A 16,855-nucleotide genomic window follows, 5' to 3' on the forward strand; every position below is an offset into this window, starting at 1 on the left:
TCCGGGTATGTCTTTTAGCCTGTCGGACAAGTGTCCCGTTTGCTCTTTTGACCTGTGTACAAACTTTGAGAAAATTTTTATTAAAACTAAAGCTTTTAGTTTTTGTAATGTATTCAAAACATTATAAAAGCAAATTACTTTTGCATAATGATGACTCAAGAATGCAACGAGTGTATTTACACAGCTCGACAGTAGGACGAACTGCACCGGAAAGGCTTTAAAATTGTGGAAATAATACCGAAGTTTCGCTTTAATCGAGGCTTAAATGCTGGGTTTAAAGACAGTGTAGTCACTAGTGTAAACTAGTCTGGCATTATGTCCAAAGAAGTGCTTTTGGATTTAAGCTTTCTTACCGAAGCTGAACGGGATCTAATCAGCAACGTAATTGCTAAAGATGCTGATATCAGAAAGCAGGAACAGAATAGAATTGGGTGAGTATAATAAAACCTGAGCGATTTATAACAAGCTTCTAACAAATTTTCAACTTTTATGTTGTTAATGCCTATGGGAACGGCTCTATTTTTACGTCAAAATATACACATATTATCGTTAAGTGGTAATGTTGACCGGAATTGTTTTAAGGCAATACACAAATAAAAGGCAATATACGTGTCTCTTCTGCTTTTAGCTCTCTGAGGAAAGATTTAGACGATCTCAAAGAAAACGGACTTCTAGAAGCGGACATTGAATCAAAGAATGAGAGCTATTGTGCCAGGTGCCAGACTTACTTCGGTATCCTTTTCAACAGGGGAGCTTACTGCCCGAGATGCGAGTTAAAAGTCTGCAAAGTTTGCCGTGTGAATGACATAGACGACGGCTGGATTTGCACGTTATGTAGTAAAGTGAGGTAAGTTTAAGAATCGACAATCTTTTGATCTGTTTTGAATGGTTTTGAACGCATTCAAATCATTAAAAATGTATGCCTTGTTAACCTCACATCCACGTTTTATTATCAAGCTGTTTGTCCTCATATCTTTGCGGTCGGGTCGTTTTGTAGGCAATATTGATTCTTTTACTGAATATATTCAAACGCGTCTCCTTTTACACGGACAAGACAAACTCAAACGTTTATCCAGCACTTGTTTCGTCGAGTTGCATATTTGTGAATGCTATTTTAGTTTGATGAATAAATATTTCTCTAGCGAAGGCGTTGCCAATAACACCCAGTGTTTTTTTGAACGTAATATGAGATCTAGGATAAACACACGGCATGATTCGTAATTGTTTTAGGCCTGTGTAATCTGCGCTGTGTGGTTTAATGAGAAAATGACTGTAAAAATATTATCACAACTTTTAATTGCAACTTTTAGTCAATTTTAACACCTTAATCGCGAGTACGATTTTGAATATCGTACTGTAGTCTTATTCAATATTAAATAACTTTCGTTATGCTAACAATGCCGTAGTTTTCATAAAAAAAAATACACATAAATTCAGCATTTAGAATACAGATTTCTTGCGGTTGGATTAATACCTTTTATTGTAAGCTACGAAAATAAACAACAAAGAGCTTTGTTGTACAAAACTGAAGTGTTGTCTTTTCCCTCAGAGTTGTTTAAAACCCTGTGTTGGCTTCTTAAGTATAATGTTTTCCTATTCTTGAAGTACTCAAATGTCGAAACCTCATTATCTATTTATTTAATTCCATAAAAGGTAATGGAGCATTGATTAAATTAACTTGAAGTGCATTTGTGCTTTCGCCAACAAAAACCTTTGCAGTATTCTTTTGAGTTTTTGAAACTGCAGATTGGTTGCTTAGCTATATCACCATGCAATTTAAGCAGCAGGTTATAACAGGTTCTTACAAACTATATAACAGTTGTCTCCAGTCCAGTCTTTCCAATTGTCATTGCATTGTTGAAGTAAAAAAATTAAGTGTCAAAATATACTTACATCAATGATTCGATCTGTTGGACAAAATTTTCCTAATGAATGATTGGCATGCAATTTGAAAAAGCAGTATATGCAATTGAAATTTCCCAACTGAGAGTGTTAGTTAGTTAAACCCCTGGGGCTGGTTGTATAAAACTATTAAACTACACATTGCATAATTAAATCCTAGCTAACTCTGAAATACATGACTGTGATTGGGCGGTTCTGTCCTTAACTATGCAATTAAAGTTAACTAGTCTTTTATACAACTAGTCTTTGATGCAACACCTTCAGATCTGCTGAAGAGAAAATATATACTGATTACAATAAGATAACTGTTTAGCACTAATCCTAATTAACACCTACTTCTTTTAATTAACACCCTTTTGAATGTTGCACTTTTTCTTTGTTGCATGCATGTACTTTTCATCCAGGGATCCTCACTCTCATGAATGAAACAATCAACTTGCATTATTGACTTTCGTGAGTGAGGCTTGTTATAAATTAGTTATTTCCTTTAAGTATATAGTTAAGTAAAAGTATATAATTATCCGGTTATAAAAATAGTCACTAGAGAAAAAAAACACAACTAACAATCGAGGGAATTGGTTTCGCCCTTGCACAAAGATATGAGGAACACAGTGAAACCACAGATATGGTCAACAATGCATAGATACTTAAAGGAAATGGTAGTTAGGTAGGCTGTGGTCAACCAAGCAAGGAACTAATGTAGATTAGGGGGAAATTATGGGCAGTCAAATGCATCAGCACTGACCTTCCTTTGAGAAACAAACTTCTCATGGTTGAAACAGCAAACAGTATAAATAAGAGAGAAAAGTGAGAGAGCGAGGGAGGGTTTTGAACAAAGTGACAGAGTGTTTACCGAACGTTGTGATCAGACTTGTAATGAGCTATTGTTAATGAAAGTTGAAAACAAATTGTGGTGTCGTGATAGTATACAGTCCCAACGAAAGAGAACCAGCAACTATAAAATCTGAGGGATTTTATAACAAGGCTCCCTGTCAAAATTCACAGCCTTTTATCCAAAAGTTGTATTATGTACATCAATTATTTATTAAATCAATTAGGTTCATTTCAAATCTCTTGTCATATTGCAGGGAGGTGAAAGCACAATCTGGTGCATGGTTTTTTCAAGGCCATAAGCAAAGAAATGGCCAACTCTTTGGCAGCATGTTGGTGAGGCAATCATTACGAAGACATCCTGGTAGTCAATCGAAACCTCAAAACGGTTTGTATCATTTCCACGTTTAGAATCAGATGTTAGTGAAACTTCTCAACATTGTTATTTAAAGGGCATTGAACATCATCCTAAGTAATAGTTAACATGTATTTCACTTAATATACTCTTGGTTTTAACTTTCCATATATTTTCCTTTGAAATTAAGATATCCATTCAAGATACCCTCCACCTAAAGAAGAGTATGATGAAGCCAGTAATCCTTTCCATGCAGATGAAGGTACTGCTGACAGCCCAGGGGGCAATCGACGACAAAGCTCTGATAGACTGTCCGGAAATGCTGTCTTTAATCACAACCAGTAAGTATTTCTTGTCAAAAAGATTTGTCAGGGTACGCCGAGAAGAAAGTGACACTTGAATCGAAGACGAAGCCGAAGGCGTCGAAACTGCTTTTGTATTTATTTTATTTTCTGTGTTTGTGATAGTCTTGGTGTTTTGCAACCACCAAATACTGTTCAAAACTTAGTCCATTACATAATTTAAGGAATAAAGCTAACTTTTGTGTGGTACCCCGAAAAGATGTTATTCCCGCCAAAACACGCGACATATGTATAAAAAAAAACTTGTCAATCGACTTGGCTTGACTCAGAAACCACCTATCAGACTCTCAGATTAAATCGTCTTTTTGCTTTCCTTTTAAACAAAAGTATGGCAGTGTTTGTGATGCAACTAATCTGTGCACTCGTACATCCATACTAGAAATACATGCATTTCAAACCAAATAAAATCCTGAGCAAGCTAATTCAAAAGCAAAGTTTTATTATTACGAAATGACTCGAATGAGTCGATAGTGGGATAGAAGATATTTCTATAATTCGGTACGAAAATAGTAAAGTGGTCTAAACATTGCTCGTTATTCTGCTGCGTTATTAAAGTAGACATTTTATGGACTCTCGGACTATGGAGACTAATCGTCAAATGTTATATCTCGAAATCAATTAGTAATAGACCTTTCTTATAATGACCTCAAACGCAGAAAGTCGGATGTTACAACGAAATTTGATTAGCTCCACAAAACTATCGAGCCAATCAAACTTCGTGTAACATCGGGCTTTCCGCGTTTGACGTCATTATGAAAAAGGTCTATTGCAGTCGGCGACATATCAGTGCTAACCTAACCCAGTAACCCTACAATCTGGCATTATTTTCAGTGCACAAAGTAATGGAGGTGGAACGATGGGTTTTCCATATTCAGATGACTCAGACGTTGATAGTGAACAAGGAAGTCATAACACTGCATCGGATAAAACTTCCTCTAAAGGTGTGTTCATTGTTTATTTACTTATGGCTATACCTGTGACTGGTTGTTCGAAGGTGGATAAAGTTATCCACTGGCAATGGATAGTGATCATGAAGTGCTTTAAAAAAGCTATCAAGCATAGGTACATGTATCAAATTTAAAATGATTAAAAACTAGTTTGGATCAATCAAGGATGAAGAATTTTTTAAATATTCGAAATAATCAAACCATCCAGTTAACTTTATCCATCTTTCAAACAACCTTATGCGAAGCCCGTTTAGCTTAAACGGTGGGATAAGCCAAAATTGTGTAGTCATGCATAAACTCTGTTGTTGTATTCATTTCTAATGACCTTTATTTTTTGCTAAATGTTCATGCATAACTCTCTTTGTCTCTTTTTTGAGCCTATCCACTGTTAAAGCTAATCGGGCCTACGCTAAACAACCTACAGCTGGTCGTCCCTTCAGGCGCTTAGCTTAAACGGTGGATAAGTTCAAAATGGAAAACAAAATTATCTATTTATCGAACAACTGAGCTGAAAATTTCGATTAAAATAGAGTAATTTTCAATGGAAGAACATATTTAATGCATAAGATGTAGGCTTAGTCATTCACAAGATGCATGAGAGTATTTTTTAAACTTTGGCTTATTCACCGTTTCAGCTAATCCCCTTTGAATATGCGAATCTGATACACAATATCCACATTGTAAAAGCTTTAATAGCTAGCTTGCTATAAAATGATTTAAATTATAAAAATGATAATATTTAATTAAATAATATTCCAATATTTAGTAAAATGTAACTTAACTTTTTAGTAAATGCATGAATAATTTGCTGTTACACAGTCAAGAGCATTGGATATTCTTCTGGTGGAGATTTCTAAATGCGCGATTTTTACGCTGAATTTTCTACTCAATGCAATAAACTCTCGCTACAACTCTGACTTGACCTACCTAATAACCATCTTCAAACCATATCAAATTCTGCAAAAATCAATTAGGCCTCCAGGACAAGTGTATTACCAGAAAGATCATACTAAAATTTGTTTCATACTGTGAATTTCGAAGTTTCCTTACAAAATATTGTGTAAATAAAAAAAATTCCCTTCGTATTTCGCAAAGTTTACGCGTATTACCCGGGGAAATTGTTACCAAAATTATAACTTGAAAATAAATTAAAACCAGTTAAAATTAAACGAGTTAGTTGTCGACATTACATTGGTAAATTTAATGAAAACACAACGTTAAATTTAGCAGTTTCAAGACATAATTTCAGACCTCAAAATTATGAGCTTCCCTTTCCCTTTTATGGTAGGTGAGTCAGAGAGTAGTGAGAGTTTGGATAATGATCACGATGAGCCCTTCGAAACCGATGACGATCATTGGAGTCCAATGGTCACGTCACGTGCTGTCGAACCGCGATTGGAGGAGAAACCTCTTAGCCTAACACATCAAGGAAGGGCAGGTGATGTGCAGCAAGGGTCATTTGGGGATGTTGGGCATGGACTGGGAATATCTAAGGACACGAAAGATGATCCCCTAAGCCTCGATAAGGGTGCATCTATGGAACAAAAAAGTGACGGTAGTGTGGCGGGGAAAAAGCTGCTAAGGTACACTAAGAGTGATGAAGGGCTACCTAGGGACAAGGAGAAGGTTCGCAGTCGTCCCACAAGCTTAATTACGGATGAAGATATGTCTTACGTATCCGCTCCAAGGTTTGATATTCCTTCTAAACGAAGACACTTTTCCAGCAGCGAGGATTTAAAAGTAAAGCCTCAAGCATCCTCTGAAAAAGCCGATAGTGAAAGCCATCGCTCAAGATACGAAGGACAAGTAGGAAGGTATAAAGAAAACTTGGATCATCAACTTTTAAGCGATGTTACGGTTGAAAGTGAAGATTTAAGGAGCAAACGAAAAAATGAAGATTTAGATTATGTTTTCGACAATACATTTGAAATGGAAAAGGATAATTTTCGGACTGATTGGAAAGGTCAAAACGTGACTGTTATTTCCGAAGATTCTACTCCGAGGGATTCTGGAAGTGGTTTAGAGGGTGAAAATATGGCTGAGGTGTTTGGGTCGGGCAAAAAAGCTTATGATCTCGGTTCAGACTTACCAGCTAAGATGCAACGTGATTACGAGGATGTTAGTTCCACAGAGGCTGATGTTTGCCAGCCCGCTTCCAAAGTTGAATTAGAGATTGATGAAGTATCTCAAGACGGTGTGGAACTTGATGTCGGCTTACATGAAGTTTTGGAACGTGAGCAAAATGAGGCTGTTATCGAAAGCTCGCCTGAAATTGATCGCGAGGAATCCAGCCAAATGTACACTGAACCAGTTTCTCCCAATGTTGCATTTGGAGATGATAATGAAAGTGATAACGGGAGTTTAACACATCAAGGTGCCTCTGAGAGTTTTAACACCGAACAATTTGATATCGGGAGTGATGACTTTTCCACAAAGGGGAATGGCTTTTCGACCGCAAGTGAAGTCCGAGGGGACATGAATACCGTTTCGCGCTCTACGAATGATGGTGCTCGTAAAGGATTTATCGTAGAGGTTCCTACAAGAGATATTCCCGGAAATCATGACAAAGATGATGATGACGATAAAAATACAGATGTTCTCTCCGTATTATCGCGGATTAAAAACTGGGAAACGAAATCAAAAGAAGATCGTTTTGGGAGAAGCCCCGAGAAGGCTCCGAAAACCTTGGACATCAGTTTCGGCAAAGATGAAAAAATCAGTCCCAGTAAGAGGTATGAAATTTCAATCAAGTCGAGCGGGAATGAAGAGGCTTTTGTGTCTAATAAAGAGAGTACAGACGTGGGAAAACAAAGTAAGGATCTTTCGGGGATAGACGACGCTTATGAGGGACACTTGGGAGTTGGCGATGCCGGGATGAAACATGGTTACCAACCCGAGGAGGTTAAGACTGAAGCAACTCTGAGTTTGGAAAAAACTGAAGTCATATTACAAGAGGAATTGCCTCAGAATGACACAAGTATCGGTGATATCAGCCGAGCTGATGCCTCTCAAAGTGACTTTACAACTGATCATACTGAGGTCGAAGCAACTCTGAATTTGGAGGCACCTGGAGTCACTGACATGGAGGCAGAGAATAGTGACGTCCGCCCCGATCTAACCGATCCATATGAATTTCCTTCTGAGGAACCTACGTCTCTGAATTTGGATGAAAATAATAAAGTGGAATTACTGGAGCAATCGTCTGAGATTAGTGGTACAAGTGTTGGTAACCTGGGCCCTCGTGAGCCAAGTCAAAGTGACTCGGAGAATGAGTCCATAACAGTGGAAACATCTCTGAATTTGGAGAAAAGTGGCGTGGAATTGCAACAGGAGTCTTCTGACGAGAATGAAATAGACGCTGAAGACTTGAGCTCGGATGTTAAATCTAAACTTCCGTCTGAAGACATCGCATTGACAGCGCCCGAATACGAGAGTTTTAGCGATGATACCCAGTTCAAAAACGAAGAAGATTTAGACGTACCTCTAGCAGGCAATGCCATTCAGCGGGAACTAAACGAGAAAGGCATAGACCATGAACTTAGCTCAGAGACTAAATCTAACATTGACATAAACTCTTCAAATACTCATAGTAGTTTTATGTCCGGCGGTAGTTTTACTGCCAGCTCACCTTTGAAATCTGATACATTTGTAGACAACGAAGCGACGCAGTTCCCGGCGAAAGACGATAACGGGCCCAATCCCTTTGAGTCCGATGAGGACGATGCGGAAGGGCCTGGGAGCGAAAAAGAAGCTTTTGGCGATGTTGATGTTCGCCCAGAAATATCAATGACAAATCAAAGCAACCGCTCCGAGCCACGTGATCTCGCCGAGGAAAAAAGCGTCCTTCCAGCTAGCGATAAGGCACCGCCGTCGCCCGATAGCCGAATGGATGCGATGCAGGCGTTCTCGGAAACCTTCGCTAGCGTTGACGTCAGTATGAGAAGAGATGAGTCGCGTGAAGATGAAATTGATGATCTCGATAAGACACTGAGCGACGATATTCGCGCCGGTGAAGAAACTCTCGAATATCCCGGAAGCCTCGAGGAAGAGGAACGTGGGTACCACGCGAGCACCCCTCGCGATGATCGTGGGTACCACGCAGTTCAAGATGCTAGCGAAGACCGTGATCAGTCAAGTCAAGTCTCTCTCGAGGATCGTGGGCATGATGTGGATGACGAGGAACGCGAATATCAAGCGGGTCAAGGCGCTGGAGGGGAAACTGAATATCGCGAAGATTCTGACCGCGAACTCACGCATGAATATTCCCCGAATAAAGATCACTCTGGGGCACGCGCGGATCGTGCATCTCACGAGGGTAGCGAGGGTCAGGACTCGCGAAGATCCTCCGACCTTCATTACGAAGGATCTCATGGCGACAGTGAATCGATGATCTCCGACACGTCTGGTTATTACGGCACTCCTTACGCTAGTGAAGACACAGCTTCTAAACGAACACCTTCAATTTCAGGTGACGACGGAGCGGGTGCAGACGACGCAAGAAGACCGCCTTCGGTGAGTACAAAATTTCCTTTCTGTAAAAGTTCCGCTAGGCTGAAATTTTAGATCGAACGAAATTTTTCTAGTGGAAAACTGTCTTAAAGCGGTTTTCCATTAAATTTTCGCCTGATTTTCTTTTCAGTTATGAAAATTCGATCGAAAAATCCTCAATTGAACGAAATTTTTCACTTGACTTTCTTTTCAATTTCGCTCTGTCAACTGATCCACTTCAGTCGACTTCCCAAGATTGAATAAAAAACAGAGCGAAATATTTTGTTCAATATTTTGTTCGATCGAAGAGTTCCGCCAAGTAAGAAACGGCCCTAGGTAGAGAACATTGTGTAGCAGACATGTTGCTCGACAAAATTTCTCTTTTTGGGGGATTCGATTTAGTAAACAATGTAGTTTTAATTAACTTGAACCTCTTTGACGTCCGAAACAGGCCTAACATTTTAAAAACGTTAAAAATGTTTCCATTTTCCATCGGTTGATTTGAATTCTAAATGTTGTTTAGAAATTGAGATCCAACAGCATCGTTATACTTAAAATTGTGCTGCATATCATTAGATAAAAAAAATTCAAGCATTTTTCTCACTCATATTGTGACCATTCTTTGAAAATTTTCACTTTCAGTTAGCCTATAATCCAAATTCTAGCCTTAATCGTGATCTTAATATTAAACCTAACCCTAACCTTCTCAACAATGATACGTTGGCCTTAATCTTGATCTTAATCTTAATCCTAACCTTCTTCTCAACAATGATATGTTGACCTTAATCTTGATCTTAATCTTAATCCTAACCTTCTTCTCAACAATGATATGTTGACCTTAATCTTGATCTTAATCTTAATCCTAACCTTCTCATCAAATGATATGCTGACCTTAATCTTGATCCTAATCTTAATCCTAACCTTCTTCTCATCAATGATATGTTAACCTTAAGCCCACACTTGTGGCACTTAACATGCAGACATGACACTTTTAACCGTACTTTGACCTGCACGTATTCTGCACGTATTCTGCGAGAACCAAATTGAGATATTTTGTCATTCGTGTCATAAAATTGACACGAATGACAGAATACAGACCTTTACGATTACTTAGTTACCTGACGTTTACTAGTTACGACAAACCTCAAACCGCAGACGGTTTAATTCATTTTCAGTAAAAAAAAATGGCTAGGTTTGAAGTCTATAATATTGGCGAACTATATTTTGAAACATTAACTAATAACTGAGGCAAGTTATGGACAAGAAAGTGCTAAAACTCTACCCTCAAGCATCACTTTGCCGTTGGCAGTTTTCTCTTTTTTACGATGACAAATATCAATATCCGCCATTTTTGGACTATCGATATCCGCTATTTTTCATATATGGGTTTGAACAATCATAACAATTCAATTCAATTCAGCCTAAAGACAGTCGCTGTCGCAAAGTTTCGCGCTCACGATTCAAAAAGAGAGTGCCCAAAATGGCGGCACATTCTTCCGACGTCGTAAGAAAGGTTAATTGGTTAAGCTAAAGGTCTCCATTTATTATCTCAATTTGGTTTGAAACTCTTATGATACTCGCTTTAACGTTACGTGCCAACGTTATAAAATTCAACGGGGTGAAAAGGTTTTACCAGGCAAATGCCCAGGAAGTTAATGCCGTCCCCCCCCAACTTAAATGTGGTCCTGCGCCCCTTGACGTGCGTGCGTGTTGAGTGCACCAGTGTGTACCAGGCTATACTCATAACTGAAACCTAATTACGATAAAAAACTAAACCGCCGCTATTCTGTTGGGCACAAAAGCATTGTCCATGCAGCTGAGTCGATTATGATATATCAAGTGGTTATATTAATTTCGCATTGTTATGCAAAAACTAAGGCTTTAGTGCTGTGAGGTCATTAATACACACATGTCATTATTAACCTTATTATCACGTCGAGTGGTGTAGCTCAGTTGTTTTATGTATGATGTGGCCGTGTAAGGTTCGCTCGCGAGAACTTACCGTTCTAACTGATAGTTTTCACCCAACATGAGGGAACATAGTTCGTACCGGTGCAAGCACCCGCCTCTATGGATTATAGAACCTTTCCACTCGTGGTTAAACCCCCGCGAAGGAAGAAATCTTGCTTGAGATCGTTCTGTTGTTTTTGTTGTGACAGATATGTTGACGACGAGGTATGCCATCTTCCATCGCGCGAAATCTTTAATCAACTTATAGCTAATACACAAACATTCGTCTAAATACATAAACATACGACATACCCAAGGCCCCGTTTATACTTTAAACCGGATTCGCTCGTCACGATATCTTCGTTTGCCTTTAAAGAGAGCAATGGTTCGTACCAAATGCTTATTAGCTTGGTAGATTTGGTATATTTATTTCGTTCTCTGACAATGAAATGTTTTACTGCCTTTTAATAGTTGCAAGATTTAACCCACTCGTGAGCAAACCGGTATATAGTGTAAATCGTCACCACCAACTTCATGCAACCTATTATCATGTGGTGAACTAATATTCGCGTAGTATATTATATGCTAATTTATTAATATGGGATACTTTAAAACTCTTAACTCTATACCAGTTTCATCGTTATCCTTACTTAATTCATCGGGCATTACAAGCTTGAGGGAAGAATTTCCCTGGCCAAAATATGATTCTTTATTTACTTAACGCGCTGGCTGAAATATATCTCAAACCAATTCGATACCCTTAAAATAAGTGCAACCCTAATAGTAATATGCTGACGCCGGATATTCTTGGGCATTTCCTGAGGGTGAAATCAATAATATATTTTACTATCGAGAATCCAGAAGCATTTTCATGAAGACTGTCCGATTGTCGATAGTTACGGTTTTGTAACACTGTAGTCCTCAAATGTGACAGTTATAGCTGAACATTAATCGTACTAATTACGTAGTTCAATGCTAATTACAATTTTTTGGCACCATATATTAGTTCTGAAAGGTTTCGAAGGCTTTAAGTTTGTGTAAAAGTACTGTAAATTCTATACTCGAAATTTGCATGGAACGAAATTTACGAAATTTACATGGAACGAAAATTTTATTGCCACAGTATATTACTCACGAATTTCTCAGTTACCTAGGTTTTGCAGTAACTATTATATGCTACGCAATATAGGCTCTACATGGAGAAAGCAACGCTAAATTTAGTCATGTGGTTTATCGCAAATATTACCTCAATATTGAAACCTTTGTAGTTACTGTTAGATAATATTCACGAAATATTTATTTACATGAGAGATTGAGCAGTTTGTCGTTACGCGTCAACGCGATCAGAGTTGATTTGAATATTCAAAGTTTGTAAGCAAGAACCGATTGCATAAGCGATGTTTAAACATGCACAAAAGATTCTGGCCTAGGCCAAGCCATGGCCTTGATTTTCGTTGTGTAAAGCACTTGACCTCCCTTACTTTTGCTTCGGCCGAGAGATCTGGGTCCAGCACATAAGCCTGGGCAGACATGTCAGCGTAAACACTGCCATACTGTGCGACACCGCGGAAATTGGAAGACTTATAAAAAGATTTATAAAAACTCAATTAATCAAACAAAATATATCTTGCACAAAAGATTTGAATCAATAACCTTGTTGAATCAATAACTTTAAGCCTCAAAATGGCCATTTCACATATGCAGCTGTCAGATGTGTATAATGAGCTGTCAAACGATTGCAGAATGCGTATATTCGGAAGAAAAATTGAACATTTTAAGGTTGTTCAATAAGTTTCTCTTTGATAGCGATACAGAAATGCACAATAGTGAATTTTTGCATTGTTATACTTCGGCCTCCGGCATTTCTTTTACAATGAAATGAAATGAAGTGCTTTTTTTACCATGGACGGAGGTGCTTAGAAAAGCTATGAAACAAAGAACTTTGGGAAAAAAACATTAAAAGTCCCTTCTTCCCTCTGTAACATTCGGTTCAAAGGGAATTGCCGTTCAATTACTTCTGAGGAAATGAGTCTCTTGTTATGATAAATTGCCGTTGTTTCCATGACAACGAAATTAAAGAATGTTTTGTGAAAAAATATGTGAAAAATTTTGAATACTTCACAAGTCGTTTTATTATTGTTGTTTTTGTTTTTTAACATCGCTTGTTTATATATTTTACATAAGAAATAAGCCTGGCCTATTTTACAATATTGTTTTAAGATATTTTACAATGTTCTTCTTTAAACGTTCAGACATTTCACGACATACCGACTTGAAATCATAGACTTTAGTCTAGTTTAGACTGCCATTATCACGACCTCTTCAAGACAAAGAACATCTCAAAATTAGGACAGGGAAGATACGAAATACTTTGAATAGGGAATTGAAGGCATAGGATGTATAAAAAAATGACCTGAATTCCAGTTTATTACGTTTAAACCATAGGCAGCCCAAGTATGCGTGATAATTTGAACGCGAGAAATTTTTCGGCAATTTGTCAACATGGTGTTATCAGTAGGTGTTATTATTACACCATGTTTACAAATTGCTGAAAAAATTTTCGCCTTAAAATTATCACGCGTACTTGGACGGCCTGTGTTTAAACTATAATTTTAGGGCATATTCAACTGAACATAAATTAAACTAACAAAATAGAATATATATATATTAGTTAGTATTTAGTACACTTAGTACTTAGTAAAACACATAGTTTTTACAGTACTCATACTTGTTCTAAATTATATGTGAAATTGAGTGGTAAAATCGCCTATTTGGGGCACACAACTCTAATAGCGATATTTCTAAAAGTTAGATTTCTCTTATAATTTTACCAAGTGTAATTGCCTGGGTCGCGATATTGTAGACATTACTTTTAGGTAAATTCGTGAGATATCGACTTATCTGCTGCTACAAAATTGTTTTCGTTTTCGCATCTCTGTATATACTAGAGCTAATCCATCAAATTACCACGTATATATCATGGGTAAATCGTGAATTTTGAATTGGGAATTTTCTACAATAGCCAAATTCATATTAGAGACGGGAAACTCATCGAAGACGGGAAATTCGTCAGATGAAAATCCGGTCACACACGGGTTTCTCGTCCCAATTTTTCCGTCTAACTTTCCCGTCTAACTTTCTCGTCTAAACAGACGGGTACGTTGGGCAGGAGTCCTGTCTGGACGAGAGACTCGTCTTTAATTCGCATTTAGACGGATATATCAGACGAGTTTCTGAAATATCAACACGGTCAAGGATGGAACAACACTAAAATTATTATCGTAATGATTATGCATTACCCGACCCATCATACCTTATAAATCTATTCTTTACTATCAACTTTCTTCTAAGATGAGTTTCCCGTCCCGAATATGAATTCGGATAATAGGAATTTTGTAATTTATTTGTGTTGAAGACAAGTAACTTTGTGGTGTGTTGAGGAATGCATTGACCGATGAATGACTAGAAAAGATAAATTAATGAATGCCTGATCCATTAGTACATTGCTGTACCCAAGAGTTAATCATCAGCTCTAATATTGTTTAGGAAAGTGCACCAATAATCGTGACTACTGGTGCTTCCGATGACTTTCGGAAGGGCAATAAGGACAATAACAACCGCAATTCATCCATCACCGATTATGAAGAGGATATCGACGTCTCCTTCTCGAAGTATGGAGGGGGACTGGGAAACAGAATGTTGAAGGATCAATTGAGTATGGTAAGTGTAACACCGTTTGTTCTCTACATCAAAGTTAAAAAAATCACCTCTTATCGCGAGGAATCCTAAGCTAAACTATCTTTATTTATAGTGGATATATTTATCAGTTCTAAACTGTTTTTCCTAGAGGTCTAGTAAGGATCATCTCTTATTGATCCAGTGTTACTACAGAAGGAAACCTAAAGTAAACTAACTTTATTTATACTGGATAGCTCTATCAGTTCTAAACTGTTCTTCCTAGAGGTCCAGTAAAGATCATCTCTTATTGATCCAGTGTTACTACAGGAGGAAACCTAAACTAAGCTAACCTTATGTATACTGGATAGCTCTATCAGTTCTAAACTGTTCTTTCTAGAGATCCAGCAAATATCATTGATCCTGTGTTTATTCAGCATATTATCCATTGCTGCATCATGGCAAGGCAAACTTGCAATTTATTCCGTTTTTCTTTCCAGGGCAGTCGAGAAAGTATTGTTAGTTACTACAGCAACGCTGGTGGTGAGGTCTATGGTAAATATGCTGTGAGTGGCGAGATCATGTTTGGAATAAAATACGATCCAAAGATTAAAGAGTTTCAGATTCAGATTCATCAAGCCAGGAATATCACTCCCGTGGATAAGAAATCTGAGACATCAGATCCGTGAGTGCATTTTATTGCTCTATCAGTAAAACTGTTTAGTATAGGGTCTCCAAAACACTTGAATATGCAGTAACCATTGTATATTTGATTTTGATTTTTACAGTTATGTCAAGACTTACTTATTGCCTGACAGAAGTAGAACTGGAAAAAGAAAATCGAAAGTGAAAAAGCATACTATCAATCCTGTGTTTGATGAAATACTCAGTGTAAGTATCTCCAGGTATAGCATTGTTGTTTATAAGCCAAGTAAAGTTAAGATTTTAAATTCGCTGGCTTTTGTTGTTGTAGTTAATTGCTGTCTTTGTTGATCTTGATATTATTGTTTTTTCGTGTATGTGTTTTCTTTGTTGATGTTAATATTGTTGCTTTTATTGTTGTTGCTTATGTTGTTGTTGTTGTTGTTGTTGTTGTTGTTGCTGTCTTTGTTGTTATTGTTGCTTTTAGTGCTGTTATCGTTATCGTTATTGTTATTGCCGTTGTCGCTATTTTTTGTTGTTGTTGTTGTTGTTGTTGTTACTTTTGTTGTTGTTGTTACTTTTGTTGTTGTCGTCGTCATTGTTGTTGTTGTTGTTGTTGCTGCCATTGTTGATCATTCTTCTCCTGTTATTGTTTTTGTTTATTTGGTTGCTATTATATGTTATCTTTGTATTTAGTGATGTTTTTGATGGGTATTTTGGTGTTTGGCTCTGCTTTTGTGTCGTCGACTGGTACGAATATGCTGTTGGTCAAGGATTTCAATCTTAAAACATAACACAAAAATTTCATTTTGTTTTGTAGTACAAAATCTCTTACGATGAAATCCTGCAGCGAACACTTTGGCTTGCCGTTTGGAACCACGATACATTTGGTCATAATGATTTCTTGGGTGAAGTTCTGGTTCCCATCGACCAATACCATCAGTCAGGATTTAGTCTTGAAGACCCCGAGCCTCAGTGGTACGACCTTTGTGAACGAGTAAGTAGAAGTCATCAATTTATAAAACAATAAAGATTGTTTTGCTGTAGTTAATTTGAGTTTAGTTTATAATAGTCTTGGGTCTCTGCATGTAGACGGAACTTCCTTGCAGCATGGTTAACATAAAAGAGTTATTTTAGAAATCCCCCCATTATAGTAACACTAGATCAGTCAGGGACTTCTATATAAGCCTAATTGGATCTTTATAGGAAAACAATTTAGAAATGATAGACCTGATTCAGTATATATAATATTAGTTTGGTTTAGGTTTCCTCCTGTAGTAACTCTGGATCAATAAGAGATGATCTTTACTGGACCTCTAGAAGAACAGTTTAGAACTGATAGAACTATCCAGTATAAATAAAGATAGTTTAGTTCAGGTTTCCTCCTGTAGTAACACTGGATCAATAAGATATGATTCTTACTGGACCTCTAGGAAGAACAGTTTAGAACTGATAGGGCTATCCAGTTTAAATAAAGTTAGTTTAGTTTAGGTTTTTTCCGGTAGTAACACTGCATCAATAAGAGACAATCCTTGCTTGATTTCTAGGAAGAACAGTTTAGGGCTGGTATTGCTACATCTAACCATGCAGTACAATAAACTAGTTTAGTTCAGTTTTTTACCTCTTATAACTGGGGATAAATAAGAGAGTAAATTTCATCACAGCAATAATGAAGCTTAAGTAGTGTAGATTCCTTAGGAATA

At 37.4% G+C, this 16,855-nt stretch overlaps 1 protein-coding gene across 2 annotated transcripts in view; it reads left to right on the plus strand.

Moving 5' to 3' along the window:
* Positions 1-28: 28 nt before the first annotated feature.
* The window catches only part of LOC114534477, a 31,722-nt gene continuing 14,895 nt past the window's right edge, over positions 29-16,855 (plus strand). For both annotated transcript variants that reach the window (XM_028555925.1, XM_028555935.1), the window contains exons 1-10: positions 29-431; positions 629-847; positions 2,991-3,121; positions 3,279-3,429; positions 4,282-4,391; positions 5,686-8,909; positions 14,382-14,555; positions 15,011-15,195; positions 15,299-15,401; positions 15,973-16,149. In XM_028555925.1, the coding sequence (XP_028411726.1) occupies positions 316-431; positions 629-847; positions 2,991-3,121; positions 3,279-3,429; positions 4,282-4,391; positions 5,686-8,909; positions 14,382-14,555; positions 15,011-15,195; positions 15,299-15,401; positions 15,973-16,149 (4,590 nt within the window). In that variant the 5' untranslated portion in view covers positions 29-315. The remainder of the gene's footprint in view (positions 432-628; positions 848-2,990; positions 3,122-3,278; positions 3,430-4,281; positions 4,392-5,685; positions 8,910-14,381; positions 14,556-15,010; positions 15,196-15,298; positions 15,402-15,972; positions 16,150-16,855) is intronic.

This window comes from Dendronephthya gigantea, unplaced genomic scaffold (genome assembly GCF_004324835.1).
Source record: "Dendronephthya gigantea isolate DGI-Jeju-01 unplaced genomic scaffold, DenGig_1.0 000002F, whole genome shotgun sequence".
Classification (NCBI taxonomy): Eukaryota; Metazoa; Cnidaria; class Anthozoa; order Malacalcyonacea; family Nephtheidae; genus Dendronephthya; species Dendronephthya gigantea.